Below are 27,801 nucleotides of genomic sequence, written 5' to 3'. Positions count from 1 at the left end.
AGGGGGCGGGGCCTCGACAGCAGGCCCCGCCCCTCGGGGTGGGAGCGCGCTGCCTGGCGGGCGGCTCCCCATTGGCTCGCTCTCCGCCCCTGCCCTCCCGCGCCCGCTTGTAACCCGAGGGGGGGGTCACGTGATCACGGGAGTTGTTCTAGGGGGGCGGCGGTTAACGGCGTTCGCCGCCGGCGGGGGCCGGAGGATGAGGTGGCGGCTGCTGTGGCTGCTCTGCGCTGCCGGCTGGGGGGGCGCCGGCGGCAAGACGCTGCGGGGCGGCTTCGCCAGCGCAGCCACCCGGCTGGAGCCCTGGCGGCCCGTGGCGCGGTTCCAGTTCCACGGTGGGTGCCCGAGGGCAAGGGGAAAGGCCGCGCCGCCCCCCTCCGCTGTTGGGGCGCCTTAGAGAGGGGTGGGGAGGGCGTGAGGGCGGCGGCATGAGGGGAGCAGTGGCGGCGGGTAGCGGGGGACAGCCCAGCAGCCCTTCTCCCTCCGCTGGGGATATGCGACAGGTCTGAGGCGGTCAGGAGTTTGGGGGAAAGGGGGGTGGAAAGCTCGGCCAGAAGCGGGGCCCCGCCGGAGTGAGGTGGGGGTGCAGCACGGCGGTGGGAAGAGGAGCTGGTAGCGGCATTAAGAGCGTCGGAATTTATCAGAGAGCGGCCGAACGCTGTTGTCGGCGCTGTGTGCCACAGCTTGACGTGGCGGGAGTGTCCGGGAGAGCAGAGACATTTTAACTTTCACTTGCATCTCTCCTTCCCTCCAAGAATTGCACCGAATGAGAACGATGCTTAACAATGTACTTGTCTGTTCTGCATCACTGGGTGTTTTCAGTGTCACTGTGCATCTGAGTGTAAATTCTCCCTTTGTTATTCCCAGTGGCTTTTCTTTCCTGTGTTATTAACTCCTTGTTATTAACGAGTCAGGAATTATTACTTAAGAGACCTAGCAATGGGCTAAAATCCCGTTAGAATGGCCACTGCAGAAATACAGGTTGGAAATTACTCTCCTTGCTATAGAAGTTTTACTTTGCAAAAGGAGTTATATGCAAGTATGGTGAGTGCCATATACAACGAGGCAGCGCTTGTTAGCGTGCTTTTCGTATGTACTCAGCATTTCGGCGGCTTAGACTATTTTCTTTCTCAGCTTCATGGCAGAAGAGTTCTGCGGAATGCTTTGGAAGACAACCATGAAGATAATACTTAGACAGGCTTCCTCCCAGACTGGAGGAGTAGTGTGAGAGGAAAACAAAAATGTTCGCGAGAAAAAAACCTAATGGGATGAAGGAAAATGTGACCTTCCAGTGCTGAGAGACATGATAGCTTGTGGGGTGACTTGAAAGCAGTTAATTATCACTGTCCTAGAAGATAATTGTGGAAGTGCTCTAAATTAGATCTAAAGGAAAAAAGTGCATTGGTTAAATCTGAGTAAAGAACATTAAGATTCAAGATGAGTGGGTCTGGGGTCCAGATATAATTCTACAAGTTGATGGTGCATATTTCCTTAGAAATATTCCGCTTTCTACATGAATACCCTCCACTACATGTATTTTGGGTCTTAGTGAAGCCACATGGGCCTTTTTTAGAACCTTGTGTTAATTTTTCAAAATCTTTTATGAGCAACTTCAGTAAACTGTAGTCCATACAGCATTTTACAGATCCCAGGACATCACCTTTTTGGGGGTTTTATTGCAGGACCACTGTCTTGCAGCTATCTCTGAACAGGAAAACCTTCCTGGCAAAGCTTATTTGAAGCTGGTACTAGTCTGTTGACTCACATCCAGCTGGTGCCTAGGTTAGGTGGGAAAGAAGATTGCACCGACAATTTAAAAAACATACAAAGCTTGCTAAATTTTGGGTGAATTTGTACTTTTGCAGTACTGATTGATTTTTCTGTTAAGTTTAGGATACTGTTACATTGAAGAAGTCTATGGCAATATATAATCAAAGAATTTATCAAAATAAGTTTGAGCATTGTAGAATTACCTAGACAAGATAAACTGTGTCAAATGAGCTAGTTCTAAAATGGCTAAAATATTTCTCTTATGTCAAAATGCAGCCTATAGGTAAACTGACACATTAGAGAACGCTTTTGAAGTTTGATTTTCTTTGTATCAGCCTGACATCTGTCATCTGTAACTAAGTGTTTTGGCTCTTACCATAGATCTACAACTTGAATGTCCATTTACATAAGTTCCTCTGGTATTAAACTCGAGCTGCCCTATGATGCTCATAATTGTGCTACAAAGATCATAAAATACTAGATTTTGAAGCAGCTATTGATACTGATTGGGGCACTGTCTTTACTTGAACTTGAAAAAGTAAAGTTTGGGCTGAGAAGAAGAAACAAAAGACTTATCTGGAAGTCTGTTTAAAAAAAAAAGGAGAGGAGGGAAGGCTCTTTGTAGTAGAGCAGGTTCGTGGCATTTGGGTTAAGGTGAAGGTTTGCTTAGGTACAATCATAGAGAATTGTGCATGCAGTATTATGTTAATGAGTTGTATAGAAATTGTTTATGAAAGAGTATAAAGACTTTTATGGAAAGTAGTGGTAAAAGTTTAAGAAATAAAGTGAAGCTTTAGTGCTCCTACTTATCAAAAATCTATACCACGCTAGCTTTTTGTTCATAACTGACATCAAGGCAGAGTAGTTGATTTTATTTTTTAAATATTAAGGTGACCATGCTGTTCTGTGTGTCAGAATCAAGAACGTAGCAGTAGCTGTGACAAAAGAGGCTAGACTTCACCTGTTTCAAGCACAGGAATGGCAGAAACTGCAGAACAGTATTCAAGATCACAGCTGTACAGAGAAGTTCTCTAAAGCTCAGCTGACAAGTGAGTTACTACTTCTTTTCTTTACAAATTAAGTTATCTGTGTATTTAGAACCCTGTTATCTGTATATTTAGAATATTTATTTCAGTGAATATGGACTTTGCATCAACTTAAATAAAAGCAGAACTTCGACCTTCTGTAATTAAAAATGATTACAAGGAAATGTAATTGCTTTGTTTGCATCACTTCAGAAGACTTTGTAAGTTATGATTTAGTGTACTGCTGGAAAATGAACAATCTTTGACAAATAATGACTTTAATGCAAACAGCCAAACTTTATGACTAGTTCCAGTCTCATGCTCTCACTTGTACACAACTCGGAAAGGATACATGTTTGGCTGAAGTCTTCATTTACTCATTTGGTGCAGAGATTTTCTTTAACTCTGCTTGGAGTAAAAGTTTTTGGTTTTTTTTTTTTTTATCTCAAACTTTTCCATAAAAAATTATGTTGAATATGTGAAAGAATTTACAAAGAATACCATAGTAAGATGAAACTGAAGAATTTAGAAAATGTAAATGTTTGAGACAGTCAAATGTACAGTTTGAATTGTGATTTTTACTGCAGTGGAATGAAAAAAAAAAATTAGAGGCAAACTGATGGAGCCTGCTGCAGTTACCTCTAAACTTCTGAAGTGAATGCTTGTAAGGTGGGGGTGTGTAGCCCAAGTACACAGTACAAGGGTAACTTTGTACCTGAAAAACTTTTTTCTCTGTTCTTTTTTCTTCTTTTTTTTTCTTTTACAACTTCATAATCATTAGCTTTCCCCTTCCCTGCCCCTCCCCCCCCCCCCGCCCCCCGGGTCTGTAAGGTCATCTGCAAAAATTAATCTGGGTTATGCTGCCTTACTTTTATAACTTGCCTCCATTATCATTTAATGTTCTTTCACCTTTTAATTTTGTAATTTGGTATTCATCACTGAATCTCCCATTCAAATGTTTTTAATATTTGAGCTGATAACTATATTGGTACAGAACATACAGGTTAACTTGTTTTCGTGTTTATGGAGGAATGCTTCTCATGTGTCAGGAGGCTCCTGTTCTCCAATTCCATGGAAATGATGTTTTTCAAAGATGAGAAAACAAAGATATAAGATATTTTCATTGTCATGGTAGCACAAGCCTGTCACGTTTTGATGGACAAAACATGTTAGAAAGTTTTTAATACAGTATCAAAGATTAGCTAATCTGAAAGGTGAGCTAATCAGGATAAAGCTTAACTTGAATATGCATCTAAATTTAAAAGAACAGTAAAACAATGAATCATTCAATTATGAAATTGGAAGACAAACATACTGAAATAATTTTTGCACCATTTATTGATCGTAATATTACAAGGCCTACTTAAACTATAAATTTTCCATTAAGAAATTAATATTAGAAACTGCATTCAAATAGATCTTAAGTGAATACAGCTTCTTTTTTGAATACATTTCCTCTGTGTGGGCAGAATCCCTAGAGTAACCAATTGATCTGGAACATTGTCGTAATGAAATCTTATACAGATGTCACTTCTAAGGATGTAGTTCCCTTACACTTCCTCTGAGCTGAACATGAAGTGCTGCTGAAGTGACTAGCAGTTGGTCCGTCACTCCTGTCTGTCCCAACACTGTACTCGCTGTTTTCTACTGTGTTTAGGAATCATATGACTACAGGGTGAGTTGGATCTGTTTGCTGATCTTGGGCAAAATCAATTGCATTTTTATTTTATCTTACTTCATTCCCTGTGAGTTAGTTTGTAGATTTCATAGAAAACATGATTAAAGGCGCTCTGTGTGATCCTTAATCTTGGTGCAAATGACACAGTGTCAGAACTCAGCTGAGAGTCGAGATGGAGAGTAAAGGCACCCTGTCAGCTGCAGTTTGTTTTTTTGATTGATTAAGTACCATATGAAATCATCTTGGGTATTTTTAAGGGAGCTGTTTCACTTTGTGTGTTTGATTGACAAGATTTGTAGCTCCAGAGTGGAATGCATGCTTACCATTAGCTACACAAGACAAATTGCTCGTTAGAACTCTTTTTTGGTTTGTGTGTTGTCGAAATTTGTACTTCATGACAATTGCTGCAAAGAAACATGTTATATGCTTCTTCCTGGATCCTAACGTTGGTCAGTTCATCCCTTCAGACAACAGAAAATAACTTCTTGAAGTCGAAACAAGTTTATTTAAATTACATAAACATTTTTCACAGATAGGCTTCAAGTTAGAGATCAGTTCTAAATTTTGTCTACAAAATATTTGGGGATAATGAGTTTTGCTAAGGATTGTTTTGTATGTATGTTTGCAGCTTTTTCATTTAGAAAGGCCTTTCCATAAAAAACAGAAATAGCTTGTTTTGTAGATCTTTTTTTAATGAATTTTTTTTGTTTTCCTCATCCTTAACCATTGTCATCGTAAATTACTAAGGTGAATCAATTTACAGTCTAATATTTATATTGTTATTTCTTCTGCAGAGATGGCTTTCATTTATGGTTGAGCTGATTAGCTGATACTTAGAATTCTTGCACTTTCACCCAAACATACAGAGCCACAGCAAATGTTTATTTTGGACAGATTGTGCTTTTGGGGAAAAACAGTGGTAAGATCGGTGAGCAGATGAAGCATCAGTCTTTTACATAGTGGGTTTTAAATGTAATCTGATTCGAAATATGCCGTTTCATTGGATGATGGTCTAAGCCCAAAGCTGTCAGTTGAAATTCAGTCTATTATGACTTGGGGAAGATGCTGTAAATTGTGCTAAATTGTATCTTTAAAGCATGAACACTGTTTACCAAGCTCACATGTGGCTGTTCCTGTTTGGTCTAAAAATCTTTGAAAACAGAGTAGAATAAATTTCACAAAGGTATTTTTCATACTGCAGAAGTATCTGTTGGCTAATACAGAAGACCAAGTCCTGTTAGTACTGTACTGGAGGAAAGAAATGCACTAAGCATAGGAGACACAGTTTGCAGTTACTGGCTTCTGGCAGAAGGGAGCCTTCTCAGCAAACCCAAAAGCTGAGAGATGACATGTGCTACATATCCTCACCAACCCTTGCCTGTGCCTATTTGAAACAACAGATGAAGTTGGAAGTCTGGTCTCTGGTGTTATGGCTAGCTTTCAAAGCAAAGACTGTTTCATACTGTGTGTAGTTTATAACTTGTATATGATGTTGTGGATTTAAATTTTATCTTCATTCAAAGATGAGTTGTCTAAAAACAAACTAATCAAGTATTTACTCATATTTTTGTTTGTCTGTTTTTTTTCCAAAGTGACTGTGAACCACACAGAGCAAAATCTGACAGTCTCACAGATTCCTTATCCGGAAACATGGTATGTGTTTTATGTAGACAAGTTTACCTGCGAGGAGAATTATTCTGAATCGGAGGATATTCAGTTTGAAATGATCTTACTAAACCCAGATGCAGAAGGGAATCCATTAGATCACTTTAGCGCAGGGGAATCTGGTAAGACTTTTTTTTCTTAAAATTAGATTTTTAAGTTAAGGATCTGATCATGCAAACAAATCAGTACTTGCTACGCTTGGAAAAGTACAGGGAATAGATAGCAGTGTCTCTTATATTTCATATTCTACTTTTTCATGGAGGGTGAACTTTAACTGATTTTCTGACATTACAGAAAAATCCTTTCCTTTCTCTAGACTGACTTTCCAAAACTTACCTAATTGGAAGTATAGATACATGAGGAAAGTTAGTGTTAACAGCTTTGCTGATAGGTATTTTTCCCATGTTGAAATTGTAAGCTTCCACTTGACTGTGAACTTAATCCCTGATTTTAATGAATTCATGAAATTCCTCAGGTGTGTAAATTTTGATTCTGTGCAACACGAGCACATGCACGATGAAACATTTTTGCCAATACAATTTCAGTTCAACGTTTAGGTCTAAGTATCTTAGTCACAGGCCACAGATTAGATATTTGTCAGTTCTAATTTGATTAAGAAATGCAATTTTAAATCTTTAAATGTGCAAAGAAAAACTTCTAGAAATTATTCAAGACAGCAGCTAAAGAAATGCCTATGTGAAATTGTATGCATTGGCCGTTCCAAACCAACCTAATGTATGCTTTGTTGCAGTGCTTACCTCTGGAAGGCCTCAGCAACACATCACTAACCTGGGTTTGTTCTAAAGGAAGAGCCCAATAGGTTTAGTCTGCCTTCATATACAGATTTAACCTACATACCCAGAATGAGCCTAATCACTATGCTCAGAATCATATGCCCTGCTGTCATTCTTGGTCTCAAGAAGTTACAGAGAGAACAGTGGTAGCTCCCTCTCTGAAGGGAAGAAAATATTCACTGAAACATTTAGTGGAATCTGTAAGAAAGTAGCTCTGTTAATCATCTCTTTTTCAAGGCTTATAAATTGACTTACCTGTCTCTTTAACTTCTTACCTGTGCTTCTTAGTCCACAAACTTAGTTGACAGTTGTTATTTGGTGAATTTTGTATGCAGAAGTGAATTCTAGGTTAATTTACTTAATCTCAAAAAGCAGATGTAGCATTTTCGCAGGGTGATCTGTATATGCCGCGTCTTCGACAGTTGCACAGGAACAGATCTGTTCATTCAGATTCAAAATCTGCATCACTGCAGTGAATCATGAAGTTACATGCTGGTCTACTTTCAAAGAACAGAGGATGATTTCATATTTCTTTTTTTCTCTTTTTTTTTTTTTAAATGTATCTTTGGGGAATAATGTTTGTCATTTTTCCTTAGAGGCATGCAGGTTAGAACATAAGGGTTTCATTCCTTGAGGAATGGATCCTTTCATTGAGGCAACTAAAAACTACGTAGTTACAGATGGTTCTGGTTAGGTCATAGTTCACTTTAGTAGTTACTAAAGTTGTGGCCTGACACAGAAGATCTCAAATGGACTATAAGGAAAGAACTTGAAACTGTAACCTTGTCATTCAGATGTTTGCCTTGAGAGAGGAGGAGGCCTGGCTTCTGATTGCTGACAAGTAATCTCTTATTTTATATGGTAGGGGCTTTTTTTTATGTAAGACATGGTACCGGTGGAATCTAGGATTTCTAAGGGCAGCTGACCAGTTAGACAACATTTTGAAGATCTTTGAAGTTAGGTATTTCAAATTAAGGTACATATGTTTTACTTTTCTCTGTCAACTCTAGGTTACTTGAAAGTCAGGAGACTTAAAAAAGACAGGTTGAAAGTTACTCTGTTTTTTTATAGCTGTATTTCAGTGCAACTTTCTCTTCAGTCCTTTTGGTCTCAAGCCAGTCATCCACAATCTGCCTTTTGTTGGAAGGAACTTTCTATCCTAAATGTTTAGTGCTTATTAAAAGCTAGTTCATTTTCCTAAAGAGTTTGGGACCCATTCGTCATGGTGAGAAATAACTTATCTTCAGAATCCATGCCAACTTCAGTACATGTCTTTTAAACCAGAAAGATAGTGAAAGAAAGAGTAAGAGATTTGATCTGAAATGCATATTTTTGTCATTCATAAGTCATGGTTTTATATAGGTATGCAAGAGAAGCAGAGTGGTCTTGAAATTTTTGTTTCATGAGTCTTTATTACCTTATGCTCTTTTTCTTGTATTTCACTTGTGTAAATCCAAAATGATTCATTTTAGACAGAGAAATTATAGTACTAGTGACTGTTCAGAACTCGTCCAGTTCTAATGTTTTTCAACTTAGGTACTGAAATGTGTATAACTGCTCTGGTTTTAATCTCTGGGTGGAGCTGACTGGAAGTTTTTAGCAGAGTTGTCCTGCTGCTGGAGGAAAAACATTGTTCAGAATCTGATTCTGTGGCCATCACTTGGTTTCAAGGAAGGCTGGAGAAGGAAAACATAAGTTTTCTGTGAGAAGCATCTTTTTACCCATTTTTGCTTATAGCTTGCTGCCTTTGACCCTTTGGGTGCTCATATGGGTGCCAAAGCTTCTGGACAATAGAAAACATTTCCAGGATGCAGGTCTTTAGGGAAGCATTTTACCAGACTACTGCATGACTGAAAATTAGAGGACTTCTGTTTTGTAAATAATGTCAAAAACTTTGGGCATTTTTTCAGATAGGTGCAAAAAAAAAAAAATCCACTTTATGAACTTATTATTGTTCTGTGTGCTATTTTTCCTTCCATTTTGGTTTATCTAAAAGTTTTCTGTCTTGGACAACTGTGCTTCTTGGAAGTAACTACTTTATGTGAAGGAACAGTGTCACCCAGTGGTGAAATAGGTTCAACAGAAGTCTGTTCTGGGTTTCTCCCATCCTCAGATTGTGCCTTTAAAAATTGAATCAAAAAAAAAAAAGAGCTAAAAATTAGTCCTTTGAATATGTTTGTGACTGATGAAATGGGCTACAGTTATTTTCTGTTTATCAAGAAACTGTATGCCACTTTATACTATTTCAGAAATTGCTACAAAGCTTTTTGTATTTCAGCAGAACCTCTGCTACACTCAGAAAAGGTATTGTTGAATAAAGAATACTTTGTCAGATCAAATAATCAGCTCTCTGAAAAAAACTCACTGGCTTTCTTGGATAAAACAGGTTAGGATTTGCTCATTCTGTGTGTATTACCACTTTTGGGTGACAGTTACTAAGTATTTCCCAGTGCTTATATAAAAGAACATACCTTGTTTGAGTTATTTACCGAATAGCATTGTTTCTTTATAAAAACTAAGCTATATATATTTTTTTTTTTTTCCACAGGATTACATGAATTCTTTTTCCTGCTTGTCCTAGCGTACTTCGTAACTGCTTGCATATATGCGCAGTCCCTGTGGCAAACAATTAAGAAGCGTGGACCTATGCATACTGTATTAAAGGTGTTGACAATTGCATTACTGTTGCAGGCTGGTTCAGCTTTTGCCAACTACCTGCATTTCTCAAGGTATCTTTGCTTATTTTTGCTTTCAGTCTTAAGACGTGAAGAACATTGTGTTATAAAGATCAGTATGTCATCTTTCCGGTGTTGATTGTGACAAAACATAGGGCTGACATTTTAGAACTGCATCATTACCTAAGTGTACATTTAATAGAAAACACACACTTAAGACTAACTCACTTAAAAATATCATCTTTTATTCTTTTATCAGTTATTCTAAAGATGGAATAGGAGCACCTTTTATGGGAAGTCTGGCAGAATGTGAGTATACTTGTCTACTGTTTCTTACGTACTCCTACGTGTTAATCTGTATAATACATTAGCGAATGCTGTTGTTGGACTGTATTATGATCTTGAACCATATCATTGGACTTTTTAATATAAAATACTGGAAGTTGCTTTTCTGAAAACAAGCTTTATTCTAGATGTTTACAATAACTGTATTTTAAGTTATACAACTGTGATGCTGTTTAGGATTTTTTCAAAGGATTTTCTTGTCTGAAGGTTCCTTCATACAAACACTTAAATCCATGCCTGCCACATGAGTAAATGTTTCAATATGTTGAAGAGTTTTGCAGAGTTTGCATGTTTTAGAGTAGAAAAGCTTTTTAGGAAACTTAATCGTATTTTATGGTGTGTGTCATTTCACTAGCAAATTTAACATGGATTATAATTAACCCGTTAAATGTTTTACAGCACAAGTGATAAGCATTTTTTGCATCACTCTAATCATATGTAAAGAATTGATGTTAACAAAGCATTTTTCTCCACTCTAAATAGATATTCTGAGTTCTCCCTGCAATTGAATTCCTGTAAAATCCCTTCCCAAAATTCACTAACTTACTCTTGCTGGATTCTTCAGGGCTAAACATTATTGTTGGAGAGTTTTTTCCTGTAGTTCACATTTGAAGCATTGTGGGGTTCTTTCTAAGCAAATGTATTGCCTTTTCGTTGACTTGAAGCACCCCAAGAAAGTAGTACTGTGGTAGTGAGATAGCACTGGAGAGTAATAGCCTATGTAGAAAAAGATTTCCTTTCCTAGAGTTCATTTAGAAGCTTGCAGTTGGAATTAATGGCCTCTTGATGGCACTTGGCACCACAGTAATTGCCTCTTTCTTGTTTTAACCATTTGAGTTAGCAGCTCCTTGCAGCCTCTCCAGCAACTGTATTATTAAACTTTCCCTCTTGTCTCCTGAAATGAAATTAAATAGAGAATATGGAGGTAGTCATAAATCCTTCTGAGTGAGAAACCCGGTGTTAACTGCCCAGCCAGAACTTCAGAGAGTAGCTACGTGTTAGATTTTCTGTGTATGTATTGCAGTGAAGAGCCCAGTTTTATTTGCTTAAAGCAAAGGTTATTAAGAATAAAATAATTTTTTTTTAATCAATAACTGAATTTAAGAAATTCGGCTAAGAGAGTTTTCCTTTCCCATTGTTTTTAATGTTTGTGGTTCCCAAAAGAGTAAAAGAGCACAAGTAATGAAAAACGGAAGGCTTTAGAGTCTGTTACAATTCTGTAGAATGGCTGATAGCAAGTAGTATAGTTTGAAGATGGAAGGTGGTACCATTTTCTCTGTATCACAACAGAAATTTGAGTTAAAAGTGAATGCTAAAATTTCTGTTGACTGCCGTGGGGCCAGAATTTCTTTCTAGAAACCTGTTCAGATACTATACCAAGAAATTATTCTTTTCCTACATCATTTAGTCTTTAACATGGATAAAGACCTGACCCTTAGTATAATTTGTCACCCAAGTTAATCACATAAATCACAGAAATAATGCTGCAATCAAAAGCATCACAAATAGTAGTCTCTTAAATTTTGATAAGATAGAAATTTTAAAAGTCAATTAATATTACTATGCCTGTTGAACAGCCAAAAAAAAAAAAAGGTGAGTTGTGATGAAATCAGACAAATATAGTATCAACTCAGTAGCATGTGGCTTTACACTGACCCTGGATATTGTGGGGTTATTGTAATTTTACAAATTTCTCTCAACCTCCTTACTTTCTGGCAAGGTGTATGAGATGTCAAAGATTAAAGCTGGTATTGAATTTTTGTCTTATGCCATTTTTTCTGGGAACCTACTTGAATTTTTGCCACAGTGAAGCAGAGCAATATCTATATCCAAGATGTGATTGAGAGATTATGTCTGGCTATACCTATAGGGCAAGTTATCTTAAGGAGTGACAGAAAATAAAATGCTCTCTAGAACATCCAGATTTGTTCAGACATTTCTCTAGGTTGGATTTGTGACACTGGTTTGGTGTGCCTTGGGTTCACATAACAATTTTTCCTAGTGAGTACTATGTCTCCATAGCTAGCATTGTAAAATAATTCCAAGATCGTTTTGCCCAAAATCAGTGGCAATTCATTTTATTGAAGAATGAGCAAGTTTGTATTTACTAAAACCTCTTGACATTTCTTAAACAGCAAAGGTATCTGAATACATTTAGAAGCATTTTAAAGTATAAACTGTGAGAATACCAAATATATCCCAGGAATAAGATGTTGAAGTCTGGCTTATATCCATATTTTGCTAATATTACTGAGTGTCAGGGAAATACTGTAGCTGATCTTCATTTTACACACTTCCCTTGTGTGATATTAATCTCTGTACAGCAGCAACGTTTTCTGTGCCAATATTTTTAGTAAATGTGGAAGTACACTTATCTTTTATAATACAGTCCAGTTGTATAAAAATAGAATTTTGCTTTTGTGATACAGAAATATTTTTCTTGTACCTTATAGTATAAGTGAAAATTGCAAATAAGGAGCAAATTTAATTGAACTAAAATATTAATCAAGTGAACAAGAAAGCATTGTTGTGTGTAGTGCCCAATCTCTAGTTTCTGAACTGAATTTGCAATTTACATAAGAGTCAGTCTTTCTTGTATGTCCCTGCAATCCCAGTACAATGACCCAGTTTACTCTCAGATCCAAACACCAACTGAAAAATTGCTATAGTCTAAAGCTAACAATCACCCAAAAAGAAATCTTCAGTTCTTTCTACTGTCAGTAGTACTTCAGCCAGGCTAACAAGCAAAGGCTTTAATATATTCTAGCTTGAAGTTTTCTTTATTCAGATACAGCTTCAAACACAGGTTTGAGACGCTGATTAAGAATGTAACTTTATGGAGTATGTGTTAATTGCTCCCAAACGGGGGGGGGGGGGAATGGACATAACAAAATGAGGCAAAGGTAGTTTGCATTTAATAAAATGAAATACAGACAAGTTGTTGCTCCAAATAAAGTTTGTGCTAAGGTTATTAATTATGTTTTCCCCTTTAAGTATCTGAGAGTGGAATTTGTCCTAAATACTTGTGCTTTCTGTTGCAAGCTACTGCATCCTTAAGACAAAGCGCAGTTAATTTAAAGTACAATGCAACTATCTGATATTTGAACAAAAGTTTTTCAGGGCAAAGAAAGGAGTTCATTTGATTGTGTTTCATATTTGCAGTGTGATTATCATACATATGATTTTAGTTCTTTAGCATTTGTAAATCTATTTATGCAGACAGACTCTTGAGCCCAGACTTCTTTGACACAAGAGTGGGATTTGGAAGGATGTGGCGCTGTGCCCGTGTTGTTGCAGAACTGCAGCATAACTAGAGGAAAGCTGATAGCGATCTGTTTGGTCACTGGAAACTACCCAAAATATCCAGATTTTGTGGCAAAGCAACCTCAGCTAGTCAAACTATCATCAAAATTATGACTAAAGGTGATACGGAGGTATAAATGTCCATCTTTCATCTGTGGGTATATAGAAATAGATATATTTTTTGCTTTAGAAAAGATATTTTTATTGTGACTGTATTTCTTTTTCTTTTGTTTTCAATAGTGTGTGACATAATCTCACAGATACAAATGCTGTATTTATTGTTGAGTCTGTGTATGGGTTGGACGATAGGCAGAATGAAGAAATCTCAGGGCAGACCTCTTCAGTGGGATTCCACTCCAACATCTACTGGCATTGCTGTGGTAGTTGTTGTTACACAGGTTTGTATTTTATATTCATTCTTATACTGAAATGTACAGCTGCTATTAAGTATGACAGAACTGTGAACCAACTAATTTCAATATTTTATGAGGGAGGGAGTATCAAGACTGGAAAAAAAAAAAACCCCACAGCATAATGTGCACCCAGTATGTCTAATAGGTAACACCACCTTCTCTTTACTTTAACAATTTAAGGTGTAGCTCCACAGTATGTTTTTGTTCAGCAGTAAAACCACTTAAGAAGTTCCCACAGTTTTCCAAACTCCTGTTTGTGCCAATTGTTTATAGCATTATACTGTAAACCAGATCAGTGAAATGATCTAGATTGGAGGGGGGAAAAAAAAGATATTTCAGCAGTCATTTTACTGATCTGATTTATAATGTGGTCCTATAAATAGTTGTAAGAAGTACAACTGAGGGGTTGTGAACTACATTGTGGGGGGTGACAACACGCAGCATGAGAAGGAAAGATGAGAAAAAACCGCTGTGAGAAATTCTTTCTGTCACCAAAAAAATTTGAAATCCTCAGTGCCCCTCTCTTAGAACCACTCAAATTGGATGTCTAATGGCCTTTTCAATCAATATAAGGGAATTCTTGAAAGATTCATGTGCAGGATTGGTCTTGCAAATATACAAATGGTCTGACACATAATTTCATTCAAATATTTTCCATTAGTATAAATTAGAAAGTCAAGTAAACCCGTAAGTTAAAAGTAAATTGTAATGGAGATCATCCAACCCTGGTGGTGCCTTTTGTAAACAAATTTTTTTAAATCACAACATAAAGACAAGAGAATCTGAAAGCCATTGAGAAACAGAAGAGCAGGGAGAAACTGGAGACAGTAATGAGGAAGAGATTACAGTGAAAATTTTGTGCCATTTGAGTAGTATCTGTAATTAGTGCCGCTTCCAAACTAAATAAGTGGACTGCTAAAACATTAAGAGTAGCTGGGAGCTGACATTTCTTGCTAATTAAGAATATAAACCGAAGGTTATTAAGGTCAATGGGACTGTTGAAATTTAAAGACAGGTTAATTCCACCTTACTTTGACACCCATCTAGCAGCAGAAATTTTACATACTGGTAGTAAAGAAGACTTCTAAAAGTATTTAATTTTATTCATACTTTTCCACTTGTACATACATATGGGTGTGTTAGTACTCTGTCACTTGAGACTGGAAAGTTTTTTGTTTGTTTGTTTCCTTTTTACTATACATAGAAAGGACACTCAGTATCATCAAGGTGGTTGTTGTTGTTGTGGTAAAAATTGGGGCAGGTATCATACATATGTGCTGCTTCCCCCGGTACTGGTCCATTACACATTTGTGTGTGTAATTGGCTCTTTGAGCACCACTGGAGCATTGGTACAAAGTTGGCTGCCTTTCACCAGGAAGGCACAGATCTACCACGTCGTCTCCTGGTACTGTTGGGAATGTCAAGGTTTGGTGGGAGTCTTGTAGGAACAGAATATGGATATCAGAGTATATCATTGTCTGAGTGGTTTTGCATCCCCGTCTCAGGATCTACTGTCTCCAGCAAAAGTCCCCTGACAAGAGTATCCTTCTGGAGAGGATGGTTTCCATCTCATTGTTCAGTACATGCAAAATACACCTTCTGCCAGGTTTCTTCTTCTTAATACAAAACGTGGATGTTGAGCTCAGGAGAGCAGGATCCAGACCACATCATCTCTATCAATGGTTCTTCATTCTCTGGATTAGTCTGTTCTTCATTCTCTGGATTAGTCTGTTGTTCACTGGTCTGTCTAGACTGATATGGGTGTTAGACCTGCAGTAATAGGGCAATCGATGAGCACTTTCAATTACTAAAAACGTAGAATAACCTCTTTTATGTTGTGTGCTTTCCCAGAGATTCTTCTAGGAGACCCAGTTTCCTCCCATGCCAGATTGGACAGACTTATGTGGATAATCAGAGGTGTTCTGAGGACTTGCTGTGAAGGGTGCTGGAGACCACATGCATTACCCTAACAGAGATAGAACCATGTTAGTTTTATTGACGTTCTACATTTCCTGTCTTCATCTCGTCTTCAGGGAAGTCAAACAAGTGGGCAGTCTGGGAAAACATGTTGTTCTTCAACTTAACTGCAGTTTTGACTGGCAAACTATCTGACCTTGTTTGCCTGCTACTAGTTCAAATTACTCAGCAAATTTTCAGTTTTTTCTCCTCTTTGTACTGATGCTATGGATTCTTTCTTTTTGTTCTTTCAGAAACACCAGCAATTTCCCAGGCTGAGTTTACAGGTTACCATCAGTGTAGGGCGGACACAGCCTCCTAGTCAGCAAATCTCGTGGTCTTTGCGGCTGCAAAGAGGTAGCATCTTAAAGGAGGGACACGTCTGCCATTCGGCATCTCCCCTTGCCTTAACTTGTTCTCTATTTCAGCCTCAGAACAAAAGGTTCCCAGGCCGCTCTGTATTCATTAAAGATTCCACTCTCTACTGCTGACACACAAACCTTGTTCAAAACTTTCTTGATGGCAGGCCTTTCCCATCACATAGACCTGAGCAGTTTCAGCTTTCAGGGCTGATCAGAGTGGAAGCAATGGTTCTAGAAAGATAGCTAAGTACTTTGAACCTGACCAAAATGACATAGAATCTTACTGCATTAGACATCATGCTTCACAGGGGTTCTTAAGTACACCCCAAAGGTGTGGTCAGAATCAACTCTACCTTTGACCTTAGATATAAACCATTTTTTACTTTACTGGCATGCCATCAGATATCCAAGTACTGGATATGGTTAGAAGCAGCTAGTTAATCCACTTTGCCTTGCTGCTACTTTTAATTTCCCTTTTGCTTCCCCCTTCGCCTTACCTCTCAGAGATGATCTGTCTCATGAGAACCTGTCATTTACTGGAGATTGATATGTTATCTTGGCTTACCATAAATTCAGTGTTGGCATAGTGAAGGGGAGGAGGGATTCTACCATAATTGTTTCCTCATGTGAAAAATGAAGAGCATCTGGTTCTTCATTGTATGGATGTGGAGGGTTCAACTTGTGTATCTGGAACATCACGATGATGTCCATGGCAAACATTCTTCTAGCATTTGAAGAGGAAGACCAGTACTGGACAGTGGTTGATGTCTAGTACTGCTGGAGTCTCCTTCTCTGGAGATACTCAAAACCTGCCTGGATGTGTTCCTGTCCAGCCTGCTCTAGGGAAACCTGCTTTGGCAGGAAGGTTGGACTAGATGGTCTCCAAAGGTCCCTTTCATTCTGTGATTCCACTGTGAACCAAGATATGTTGGAAGTACATGCAGGTGAAGTCTGGCATTTTGAGCAGTGCATGATGTAAACAAGGAGATGGTCATTCTCCTTCACTTTAGGAGGAAACAGTTGTGACTTTAATGTTGAACATAGCTAGTGCGAGTCAGCTCTTAGCTACCTAGTTCATCCAGTTCTTTTGTCTATAGCCTAAGCAGAGTTGTTCTTCTGGATAGTATTTAGATTTTCCCTCGATTTCTTCTCAGAGCTCATAGTTCTGCTCACTGCCAACAAAAAAAATGGCTCTGATGACCGTTTCAGCAGGTTGGTGTCTGGGTGTTTTTTCAGCTTGTTCCTGATATTGCAGCTATGTGAGCTGATACATGCATTTCTGTGGTCGAGGTAAGAAACTTCAGGGCTTATTGACCTTAGTTTCTCAGGCATAGCCAGCCAAAGAGATCTTGACTTCAAGATCGTTCTTGTCTGTGAAAGCTCTTCCCTCATTGAGAACAGATTGCCTAATCTGTTGTAACCTAGAAACACTGCATAGCACAGACTTCTCTTTTATAGGATCCTGCTTTTCTCTGGTGAGTGAGAACAGTCCCAGCTCCTAGTAAGAGCAATGACACATGTTCACTTTGTCCAAGCTTCCAGTCTGTTGCACTGACAGTTCCATCTCTGCCTCTAATGCCTCTGCCTTCTGCTTAGTTTGTAATAATCCAGTGAAACTGAAGGAAGCTGGACTTCTGTGGTCTTGCATTGCTGTCACTACACAGAGTCTTTGATCAACTGATTCCTCTGTTGTTTACACTCTTTAAAGGGCTAGTCCAGAGCATACCCTGCTGTCAGACACTATTTTCCCATAAGGGAAATGTTCTAATGATTCCTTTACTCTAGCTCTTTGTCATCTTGTCATGAAAGTGGCTTCCTTCACTGCTCTTACTGTTGGTGTAGGTTAAGGAAAATCCAAACCCTCATGAGCTCTGTTCTTTAAGTTTAAGCTGTCCCTGGGTCTCCCTGAAGTTTCTTTGTAGAACAGTATCACAGTTCCATCTCCATCAGTCTATATGTCTTCCACCCAGATGCACGCTTTAGTCAGGAAGATTCTATATATAGGAGGTGGTTGAGGGGTTTTTTTTTTTTTTTTCTCAGACATTGTATGTCCAGTCCAGGGAAGTTAAATACTTTGGCTACTCCCAAGTGTAAATATTGCAAGGCAAAATGCTTTGTACAAGACTGCAGTTATTCTATAACTGGTAGAATGCCTGATCATGTTTTACTTGGACTGAAATAACTTCTGTGATAGGAATTCATCGGTTTCCTGCCAAAACTAATGCTGTAGACACAACAGCAAACACCGTGCTGTATCTCAGGGTTTCAGGAGCCATTTAGTCTTACTTCAGTCTTACTCCTTGACAGAATTCTCAGTCAAGTAATTTGATCATTTGAAAGTGTTTGCTTGGAGTTACTCAGAAATAGTGTTATGATGTGAACATTGAAGCCTGTTGGTCAGATTGTTTACAAGTAATCAGTGATGTTCAAGACATGCATGCTTCACATCTGTCCCTTTCCCATCCTTCCATTTTCCATCCCGGTAGTTGAGGACTGACTGAAATGGTAGCAGTGATGCTTGCTGTGTCATGGCCTAGGTAAGGGAGAGGAAAAGCACAAGAGTACTCTCTGAGGATATTCTATGTGAAAATGATCATGTCTCAACTGATGAGACTCAAGAACACCCACCCTTGGAAGGCACAGGTGGATTGCACTTTTTTTTCTGAGTTAATATCAGTAACCTTTTTGTCTTTATGTAGTTAATGTAGTGAGAGAACCTTTGAATGTGTTCAGAAAGGAATCTGACTAATTTAGCTTTCTAAATTGAGTCATACAGTGTCTGCTTCTGAAGGCCTTTAGAGCTACCTCACTCATATAAATCAAATTTGCCTACCTTTCTTCAGAAAGCCTGCTTCATTAGGCACCTGAAACTGAAGTGCGGGTTAGATGTGTGCAGTAGGTGGACTGGATTCCAGTGCATATTAAGTTCTTAAAATGCCATTCAGCTGCTACAAGATGCTGGGAGAGTCTAAACTTTATGTGTATTCTAATTTATACCGTTAACATTCCCAAAGTCTTAAAAAGGTATTCTTCAGCAAGACCTATTTTTTTATGCAACAAGTAGGCGTCTGCTTGTACCCAGCTAAGATTTGGAAACTAGGCACTTCTTAACCTGTTTTCCCTTTGAGAATCTATCAATATTCTTTCTCACAGTGCTCCTACAAAATTGGATTCTGCAGCAAATGGGTACAGTGCTGAGAGCTAAGGAGGATTGCTATCTTTCATGTAGTTACCTGTTGGTTAGAGCGTTTGTCCAGATGTTGGAACAGCATTTGGAACCTGTGACGCTCTCTTTCTGAGACCCTAGGAGGTTTCCGAGCCGGTTGCTTGCAGAGTCAGGCTCGCTCACAGTTTCTGACCTAGCTGATGTTGAATTCTTTTCTCCACAATGGCACAGCTTCAATAGAAGGGGTGGAGAGTGGCCCACCCAAGAACAGCCTATAGCCTGGCAGTTGGGGCACTCTCCAAGGAGGTGGGAGATGTGAGTTGGATATCCTTTAGGCAAAGAAGGGAATTGTGGGAGATCCAAGTTCAACTTGGGTGAATGCTTGAGCCTTTAGGCTATTGTATAAAAGGGGCAGCAGCACCACCCTCTTACTTCCCCATCTTTGAAAAGAAAAATGAATCCTGTTAGGATTTTGAAAGAAAAGGCGTAGTCGCCTGCCTTTGAAACAAGCTTTACAGGTTGTGGATCCCAAGTGGAAGGAGACACCTCCCTGTAGCTCTGTGGAATCATTTCAGTGGGCTTCCTGCTTAGTAGGCCTTAGTAGACTGTTTAACTAGGTGATTATTTTGGGTCTTATGCTAAGTTGCCACATTCCTTCTATCCAAATTAGAGGAAACTTTAACTTGTAAAACTTTCCAAAAGTTACGGAATGCAAAAAGCGAAACTCCATTCCTGCCAGTTGCACATGGAGTAATAGGTGGTGCCAAAAAGCAGTTCAGGTTAGGGGTTTTTTTTTTTTGTATAACAAGGTGGTCTCCATAAGCAGAGTTTGACCATTGTGCGGATTATGTAATCTGTGATGGGAAGTTTAATTGAGGTTTAGTATAACCTCGTTTACTCTAAATGTACTTTGCTGTTTGTGTTCTTTTCCAGAGTGTTTTGTTAATTTGGGAGCAGTTTGAAGATACGAATCACCACAGCTACCATTCACACCATAGTTTAGCAAGTGGACTGCTTATTGGCCTCAGAGTTTGCCTGGCTTTGTCACTGGCTGCTGGTCTTTATCAGATCATCACAGTGGAGAGAAGCACGCTGAAAAGAGAGTTCTATATCACCTTTGCCAAAGTATGGGTTACATCAGGGAAACTGCTCCCTTCTGCTGCAGATATCATTGTGGCATGCAGTTGACTGAAGCACTACACTCTTTCCTCCATAAGAAAGTTGATAATTAACTGTCTGATTTGATTAAATTGCACCCTGTCATCATAATCTGAGTAGTCATTTTAATTTGACAAGGAGTATAGAGCTTTTTTTAAACGGAAATCCCACCTTTCATTGTGTGGTTTTCGTTCTGTTGATTGAAAATTAAACAATGGGTTCATAAAATAGACAGAAATGTAAATGTAGTTCCTCTAACTGTCATCTCTTTCTTCTAAGCTGGCATGTAGTCATTTAATAACTTCTACTCGCCTTCTCTTTTAGGCCTGCATTCTCTGGTTTTTGTGCCACCCATGTCTTGCAACCATTGCTATAATATTCAGAGAATATCAAAGAGAAAAGGTATGTACAGGCAAGATAAAAGAGATGGAATTTGAATAGTAGTTGTTCCTCATGTTCAGTGTTTGTTAGCAAACTCATGCTCTTAGGCTGTTAATCTTATGACCCCAAAGCAACTTGAGAAGTCTTAGTCACACAGCTCTCATTGATGCTAATGTGAGTCATATTTTACAAAGGCATACAGGGTTTGAATCATCTAAGGGTAATCATTTCTAGGTTAAGGGAGGGAGAGGGGGGAGATTGTTAAGTCAAAGGAAAATGTGGAGGGGGTGTTTTGTTTTATTGTTTGCTTGTTTGTTTTTTAATTAAAAACACCTTGGGGATTCTTTTAACAAAGCTAGTAGAAAGATAAATCGGTAGATTTTTTTGTTGTTGTTGTTTGCTTTTTTAGTCTTCATCCATTAAAAGCTTTATGTGGCTAAATAGGTCAGGGTACCTGTAGCTGAACTGTATTCTTTAGATAAAGAAATCTTTCCAAATACATCGTTTGGTTTGTAAGCTCTAAACAGTTAAAAACAAGGATGGACTCGCTGGGTTTCTTGGTTGCTTTTAAACATGTTGGGAACTAGAGAACTAGTGTGTGGAGCCAGCCATGTTCAGATAAAGTGCACTACTATTCTCAGGTGATTGACGAATACCTCATTCCAGACTTGAGTTTGCTTCTTTTCTTTGTATGCAAATATTTTCAAAAATTGAGCTTTTATTTCTGTAGAGGCTATATACGGGAAAGAAAAAGGTTCTACTAAAATATATAGTAAATAAATAGTACATCTGGGTTTTGGGTGGGTTTTTTTTTCCTTTAAAAGGAAGACTCCTCTAGAGCTACTAATGAAGAGACTTTTTAGGTTTTACTTGATGAAAACATCAGGGCAGGAGGACAATCTCTAGAGATAGGATCAGTAAAGGAAATAAGGAGATTTTTGCAATATTTTGAGATTTCAAGCTTACTAAAGGAAGAGTACAGTTGCTCTGCTCTTGCATTTGAGCAAGTTTATCATAATGTAGGAACTGCAGCTGCACACAATGGTTAATTTAGCTGTGTTTCCTTCTTTAAATGCACATCAATAAAGAAATGTGTGATCAATAAATACCATAGTTATTTAAGAAAAGCATGGATTTCAAAAGACTCTCTGTACATAAACTTAGACTTTTGCTTTCTCAGAAACAGTAGTTAACTTTATTCGTTGATAAACACTGCCTTACACATCTTTTACAGATGAAGAGACTTGCACTAAAAAGAGGTCTGGCTAAGTGAGACCGATAAATCACTATCCTCGTGGTTCCATGATTGTGCTATGGTGCAGTGTTACCAAGCTTCCCCCTCCCCCCCTCTGTTTGTTTTAAGAATAGAATATCTAAACATCACTTCTGCTTGTGAAACTGCATGGGTGGTGAATTGCAAGTCTAAAATTCCCCAGAACAGAGACTGCCAGAAGGGTTCTGTGACTTGCCCAGGGCTATCTACTGATTTAAAAACACCCAGGTGTGAGTCTGAATCCTGGACTAGAGATTCATGTTCAAATCTTTTGTAACTGCAGCAGTATTAAAAGGTTTAAAGTTAAACCTCAAGCACTTGCACAGTATGCTGATAGAAACTTATTGTGGGGTGGTGGTTTGGGTTTGGTTTGGTGGCTTTTTTCATTTATTTTTTTTTTTTTTTCCTTCTCTCTAGATTATTACCATGGGCGTTATCCTCTGTCAGTGCATCTCCATGGTTATCCTCTACAGGCTCTTTCTATCTCATAGTCTATATTGGGAAGTATCTTCACTGTCATCAGTGACATTGCCACTAACAGTATCCTCTGGACATAAAAATCGACATCACTTCTGAGATGTTTAGGAAGAATACAATATGTAATGAATGTGCAATAATGACTTAAATATACAGGTATTTTTGTCACAGGTATGTGATACATAGGTTTCACTGGAAAACTGAGTGATAGTATCGAAGCACTTCGCAGACCTTCGGTCTGACAAGGTCCCTGGATTAATCTGTTAAAAGCATCGTGGAGTGGAAAAATGCATAATTTGAATAATCTTACAAATATTGTTTGTGTAGCATGTGATGCTGAGCTGTATCACAGAAGAGTACAATGAATCTTTTTCTCTTCCATTCACAGACACAGAAAAATGTCCTTACTTTATATCAATACTAGGTTTGAAGGTCTTATAAAACGCAGTTCTTAAAACATCTACAAGCTCAAACAAGTCTGAAATGGGCCAGTTGTGAAATCGGTGTGATGCGTAATGATGAGTACAAGTTCTTTTATTTTCACACTTTAGAGAAAATGCATTTTATGTATAAGTATAAAAGAAGGGGAAATAAAAGAGGGAGAGTCCTCTAGGGAACACATGTAAAATGTTCACAACTGACTGCAAGAAACTGTCCTTTATTACTGGTGTAAAAGAAAAGCCTTTTTTTGCAACTGATGTTCATACTGGTTAAAATTTTAATGGGAATGAAAATATGGTTTATATCTGCCTTTTTTTTTTTAAAAAAATGTAACTAAAAATTTCATCCAGTAATGAAGGTCTAAACAGTATTTGAGGCTTAGAAGACATAGCAACATAAAGGTAATTAAAACAGCAGGCTTGCATCTTTTAAAGGGAAAAAAAAAAAAGGCAAAGAAAATGGAATGGGTGATGTGGTACTAGAATTTTAATCCTGATATAATTCATTTCTGTTACATTGAGGATTCAATCATAATTAAGCCATATACACAGATTAAATTAACAGAAGCATTTCAAATAAATGTTGGTTTCAGTCATCAACTACCCATGAATTCCTGCCCAAGGATACTTAATCAGGATTAAATTTTCTATGAATAATTGAAAAACAAAATACTCACTGGATTTGTTATAATCCATGTTGGCACTGGGTTCTAAGTAGTTGCCATCTTCCATCCATTGTAATAAAGCCATACTACTTTGCGATGCCCTAGCATTCAGAAAGCCAGTGTAAATATATACTTTATTGAAGTGCCTATTTATTGAGTGTGATTAAATCATGCTGTCATTTTTTTTCATTCATAATAAGAACATACCTATTGCCATTGTGACTGAAATAGTTCTTTTTGGATTTAGTTTAGTATTTGTCAAATTTCAGACTTCCTTTCACATGTGTGTTTCTCTCCACAACATGGATTTTATTTTCTAGTAAATGAATGTTTGTTTCTTCTTAACAGTGTGTATTTAATTATGTCTCTATGAAAATGTGAAGACACCGGGGTTCTAGCTTTAAAATAGCCCTAACTTTTCTATTCATGTTTGCCTCGGTTGGGAGCATAGTTGAAACATAAGTCTATTACGTTTGAGTTTAGAGGCAAAACTAGACATTTGCCTTTGACTAAGGCAAAATGGCAACATGACAAAGTTGCTCATTAAATCATCTCCTTTCTTATTGTTTGTAATTCAGATCAAGAATGGCAGGTTGAGGCTGGAAAAGATGAGATATTATGATTTTGCACAATCTTCAGAATGATTAAAAGATTAATTATTACATTCCTCTGATAACCACACAAAAATATTATTGGTTAAAACGTCAGTCTTTAGTTCCCTGCTTATCTCTGTACTTTTCATCTTCCCAAGAAAAAAGCATCCTGTTTTTGATAAGTCTCCAATAATGCAGTAAAAGAGTTCTATCTGTCCTCATGTATAAGACGTGGAATTCACACGTAAAATAGAATTTTCTGATAGACACAAGAACTACTTTATGATCCGTCATGATAAAAGCGTTAATCTGTGCAGAAAAACCTGTATGTGACTTTCAGAAGAGGCATTCTACTGGTTTTATTCTCCAGAAGTATTTTCTGACTTCCTGTAGTTCCTCGGTCAGTATTAAGATAAATGGTACCTTAATTGCACTTTATAAATATATAAACCATAAATCAAGAGGTAACACTGTCCTCTCTTAGTTTGGTATTCAATCCAACAATTTGAAAATAAAATTTTGATTTTGCCATTAATGTAACTGTAGCAATTAAATACCACTTTCTCATGGTAAGTGGTACAAAGGACGTGCGTTTCTGCTCAGGTGTATTAGCATCTTTCATAACCAACACTAATTTTATGTTACTAAATCATTAATGTATACTGTAGCAGTAGGTCAGTATGACTGTAGTAATATTCAAGATGTCAGTTAATTTGGTACAGGGTATCTTTGGGGGGGAGTCTTCAAGTATGACTAATTTACAAAGCTTCGTACTTACCTGTACTCTGGCTTGAAGCTTTATGCCTCTGGATCATGCCCGAAGAGTGGTTTGAGTATGGGAAAGCCTGTCTCCTCCTCCTAACTTAAACCTTCTGTGAGACCAGCTGATAAGACCTTCCTTTTTTCATGCTTATTCACACAGTAACCCATTTTATCAATTTGGTTTCATAACCTCATCTTGAAAGAATAGCTTCCAGCCTTCTTGCAGTTGTCTTCAATCAGTGCCCCCTTACTGGAAAACTTTTTCTAAAACGTGCTTTCTGTCACAAAAAAAAAAAAAAAAAGGACATTTTCTGTCACAAACTGGGGCTCTTGCATAAGTCTGAGGAGCTCACGAGGCATCCTACATCAGCTATGCATGAGGTGACAGCAGTGGACAAAAGCACTCCTTTGGTAGGTGCACCCCTAGTCCCGTTATGTGGGTGGTGTGGGTTTGTGCTCCCTGAATCCCCGGGGAATTCTCAGGGAGAGCTAGGGCAGCTCCAGGCTCCCAGCCCCCTGGCTGCTGCAAGGGGCTGAAGCGTGTCCCCCCAAAGGCAGCGCTGCCGCTGCTGACCATGGTGACCAGCACTCTTTAGTTGAGGTCAACTGAGCATATCTCACTTGAGAGTTTATGCGTGTTACGTGGTTTCAAATAAAACTGCAGTTACAGAGTATACTAATTCTATTGCCCATGCCTTTCGGTGCTCAAAAAAAGTGTATATTGACTCGACTGCAAACTGACGTTGGTTGTCTCTGAAGAAATCCACTTCTACGTGTGAGAGGGCATCTCCTTGCCAGCTGTCACCTTTTCTACTGGCAGAGATGCCAGTTTGCGTCAATTATGATTTATTGGTTGGAGGGGAGGATCTCAGTTCAGGAGAAATGAGGGTGAGATCACCCACTGGGTCTACGAGACCCCCCACAAGCTGTGAGGAGGGATGGTCTTGCGTTGCTCCCGACCAGCGATGTGGAGGCTGGAGCAGTTCTGGGGCTGGCCACAAGTCCCCTAAGCTCTTTGCTCCCCTTCTGTGTAGAATGTGTTTATTGTACATTTATTTAAAGTGCTTCAGGTAGGAAAATGAATATTTACAATTAAATATATGCAAATGCAAGTGGAAAGGCTTGATTGGAAAAATATCAAGTTTCTAATACATATTATTATACGAAGACCTCCCACACAAGACAAACATTTATAGTCAGATCTAATGAATATTCCTTTCTGGTTCCTGCGCCAATGGAGAGCCATGGAAGTATCAAAACCTTTTTGTTTGCATCTCGATCCTTTACAGAACTGGAAGAATATTTTATTTGATTTGGCTCTAGTTTAATCTGCGCAATGTTATGCCTCTAGTTGATACAATAAATGTTTATTTGGCTGCCCAAAGCTGATGCTACCCTGTGCCTTTTCACTCTTTTTGTGTGACTATGCAGTGTACAAAGAGCAGGTGATCCTTGCAAAATGTCAGATATTAAAAGACAAAGTATTAAGCCGTTTTTCAAAGGACGTTCCTTTCTAACTACATTGATACAATTAAACTGTATTTTTTTTCCAGTGAACAGTAAGTTCTGATTCCTGTTTTTCTTAAGCCATTATTTTCTGCAAATCTTCTTATCTTGCGAATTCCCTCTCTTCCCCCTGCGCTCTCTCTCTGCCCTCCCCTCTCCCCCCCTCTCTCACACATATGATTTTGAGTGTAATGGGTGTCATTTCTCCCGCTATCTCTCCATCTGTTCCCACGATCAACACTCGCAGTCCAGCCCCTACTTTGCATCTAGTATGCGTATTCTCTTTATCCTTGGTCTGGTTTGATTTCACGCTTTTCCTGTCTCTCCTTTGCCCTCTCTACCGTGTCTTTAGTCTCCCGAGCCATCAGAGACCTGAGGGTGTGGGGGTGACATCGCAGCTAACTGCTAGCTGCCCAAAAAAAAGAGAGTGTCCCTGTGCCCGGGGCCCCGCACTGCTCTTGACGCTGGCCGTCACCTGGCAGTTTAAGTGAGGTGGAGTTGAGGAGTTAAACTGGTAGAAAACTCAGCCTTTAGCAGCAGCAGAAGAAAAAACAAATTAGTTCTCAGTGGTTTGAGCTCACTGAAGCAGGTCGTCAGGATTTGATGAGTACCGGTGGCACTGCTGGGGAAGGGGTGGAAAAAGCACGTTGAAGAGGGGCAAGATCCCCTTTAGAAGGTCAGTCCGTCTTTTGCAAACCATCAGCCTTTGTAACTGCTCCATCTCTCCCTCCTGTACGTCTCCTGTGTGCTAAGGATTGGCCCGACCCTTCCCTTCCCAGCTCTTTCAACAGTAGCGTCAGGGTGGGCTTTTTCCAGCAAAAGCAAAACTCTTTGACTGCTTTAAAGTGTTTTAAAATGGAAGAGGGTCAGTTGTGCCTTTCCAGCCTTACAGAAGGGGACGGGAAGCATCAGGAGCAGACCCTGGTTTGAGGAAGTTTGAGTTTTGAAGGGGGAGAAAAGACGAGTGCCACGAAAGCAGCCATAACTTGAGCCGGTGCCAGTTTTTTCAAGAGAGGGCAGCGCTGTGGGAGAAGGCAACCCGCGAGGTCACACAGCTTTGCGCAAGGTCTGCCCGTGGGCAGGGAGAGACTTAATCTGAGCAACTGCAACCCAAAAAGCGAAGGTTTCCCGCAGCGGGTGCTCTGGAGGGCTACTTTTATCTATCGGCTTGTCAGTCTGCTGAGATGTGTGGCTTGGTGAGGCTGTGGTGGGACGGCGAGGATCTGTCTCGCCTCATGGTCGAGCGCTGAGGAGTTTGCCCAAGCTGGCAAGCGAGCTTGGCTTTTAACACTGCTGCTGCAACAACAACCCCTCCCCCCCAAAAAAAATCAGTTCATGGGGGCTGCAAATGAGCCATCTCAGGAATCTCTCCTGATACAGCACTTGGAGCTGAAAGA

General features: G+C 39.0%; 1 protein-coding gene across 1 annotated transcript; it reads left to right on the top strand.

The window, feature by feature from the left end:
- The first annotated feature begins 196 nt into the window (after positions 1–196).
- GPR180 (G protein-coupled receptor 180) lies at positions 197–23,886 on the top strand. The gene is made up of 9 exons (XM_074153808.1): positions 197–332; positions 2,658–2,816; positions 6,063–6,257; positions 9,478–9,658; positions 9,864–9,913; positions 13,493–13,650; positions 20,083–20,274; positions 20,632–20,709; positions 22,379–23,886. The coding sequence occupies exons 1-9, from the start codon at positions 197–199 to the stop codon at positions 22,535–22,537; spliced, it is 1,308 nt and encodes a 435-aa protein (XP_074009909.1). The 3' UTR covers positions 22,538–23,886.
- The last annotated feature ends 3,915 nt before the right edge of the window (positions 23,887–27,801 follow it).

This window comes from Numenius arquata, chromosome 1, assembly GCF_964106895.1.
Source record: "Numenius arquata chromosome 1, bNumArq3.hap1.1, whole genome shotgun sequence".
Lineage (NCBI taxonomy): Eukaryota > Metazoa > Chordata > Aves > Charadriiformes > Scolopacidae > Numenius > Numenius arquata.
This window is presented reverse-complemented; position numbering and strand designations above follow the sequence as displayed.

Coding starts and splice junctions, on each gene's coding strand:
- GPR180 (XM_074153808.1), top strand. CDS start 197: ATGAGGTGGCGGCTGCTGTGGCTGCTCTGCGCTGCCGGCTGGGGGGGC. Junction 9,659..9,863: donor AACTACCTGCATTTCTCAAG/GTATCTTTGCTT, acceptor TTCTTTTATCAG/TTATTCTAAAGATGGAATAG. Junction 20,710..22,378: donor GAGAATATCAAAGAGAAAAG/GTATGTACAGGC, acceptor CCTTCTCTCTAG/ATTATTACCATGGGCGTTAT.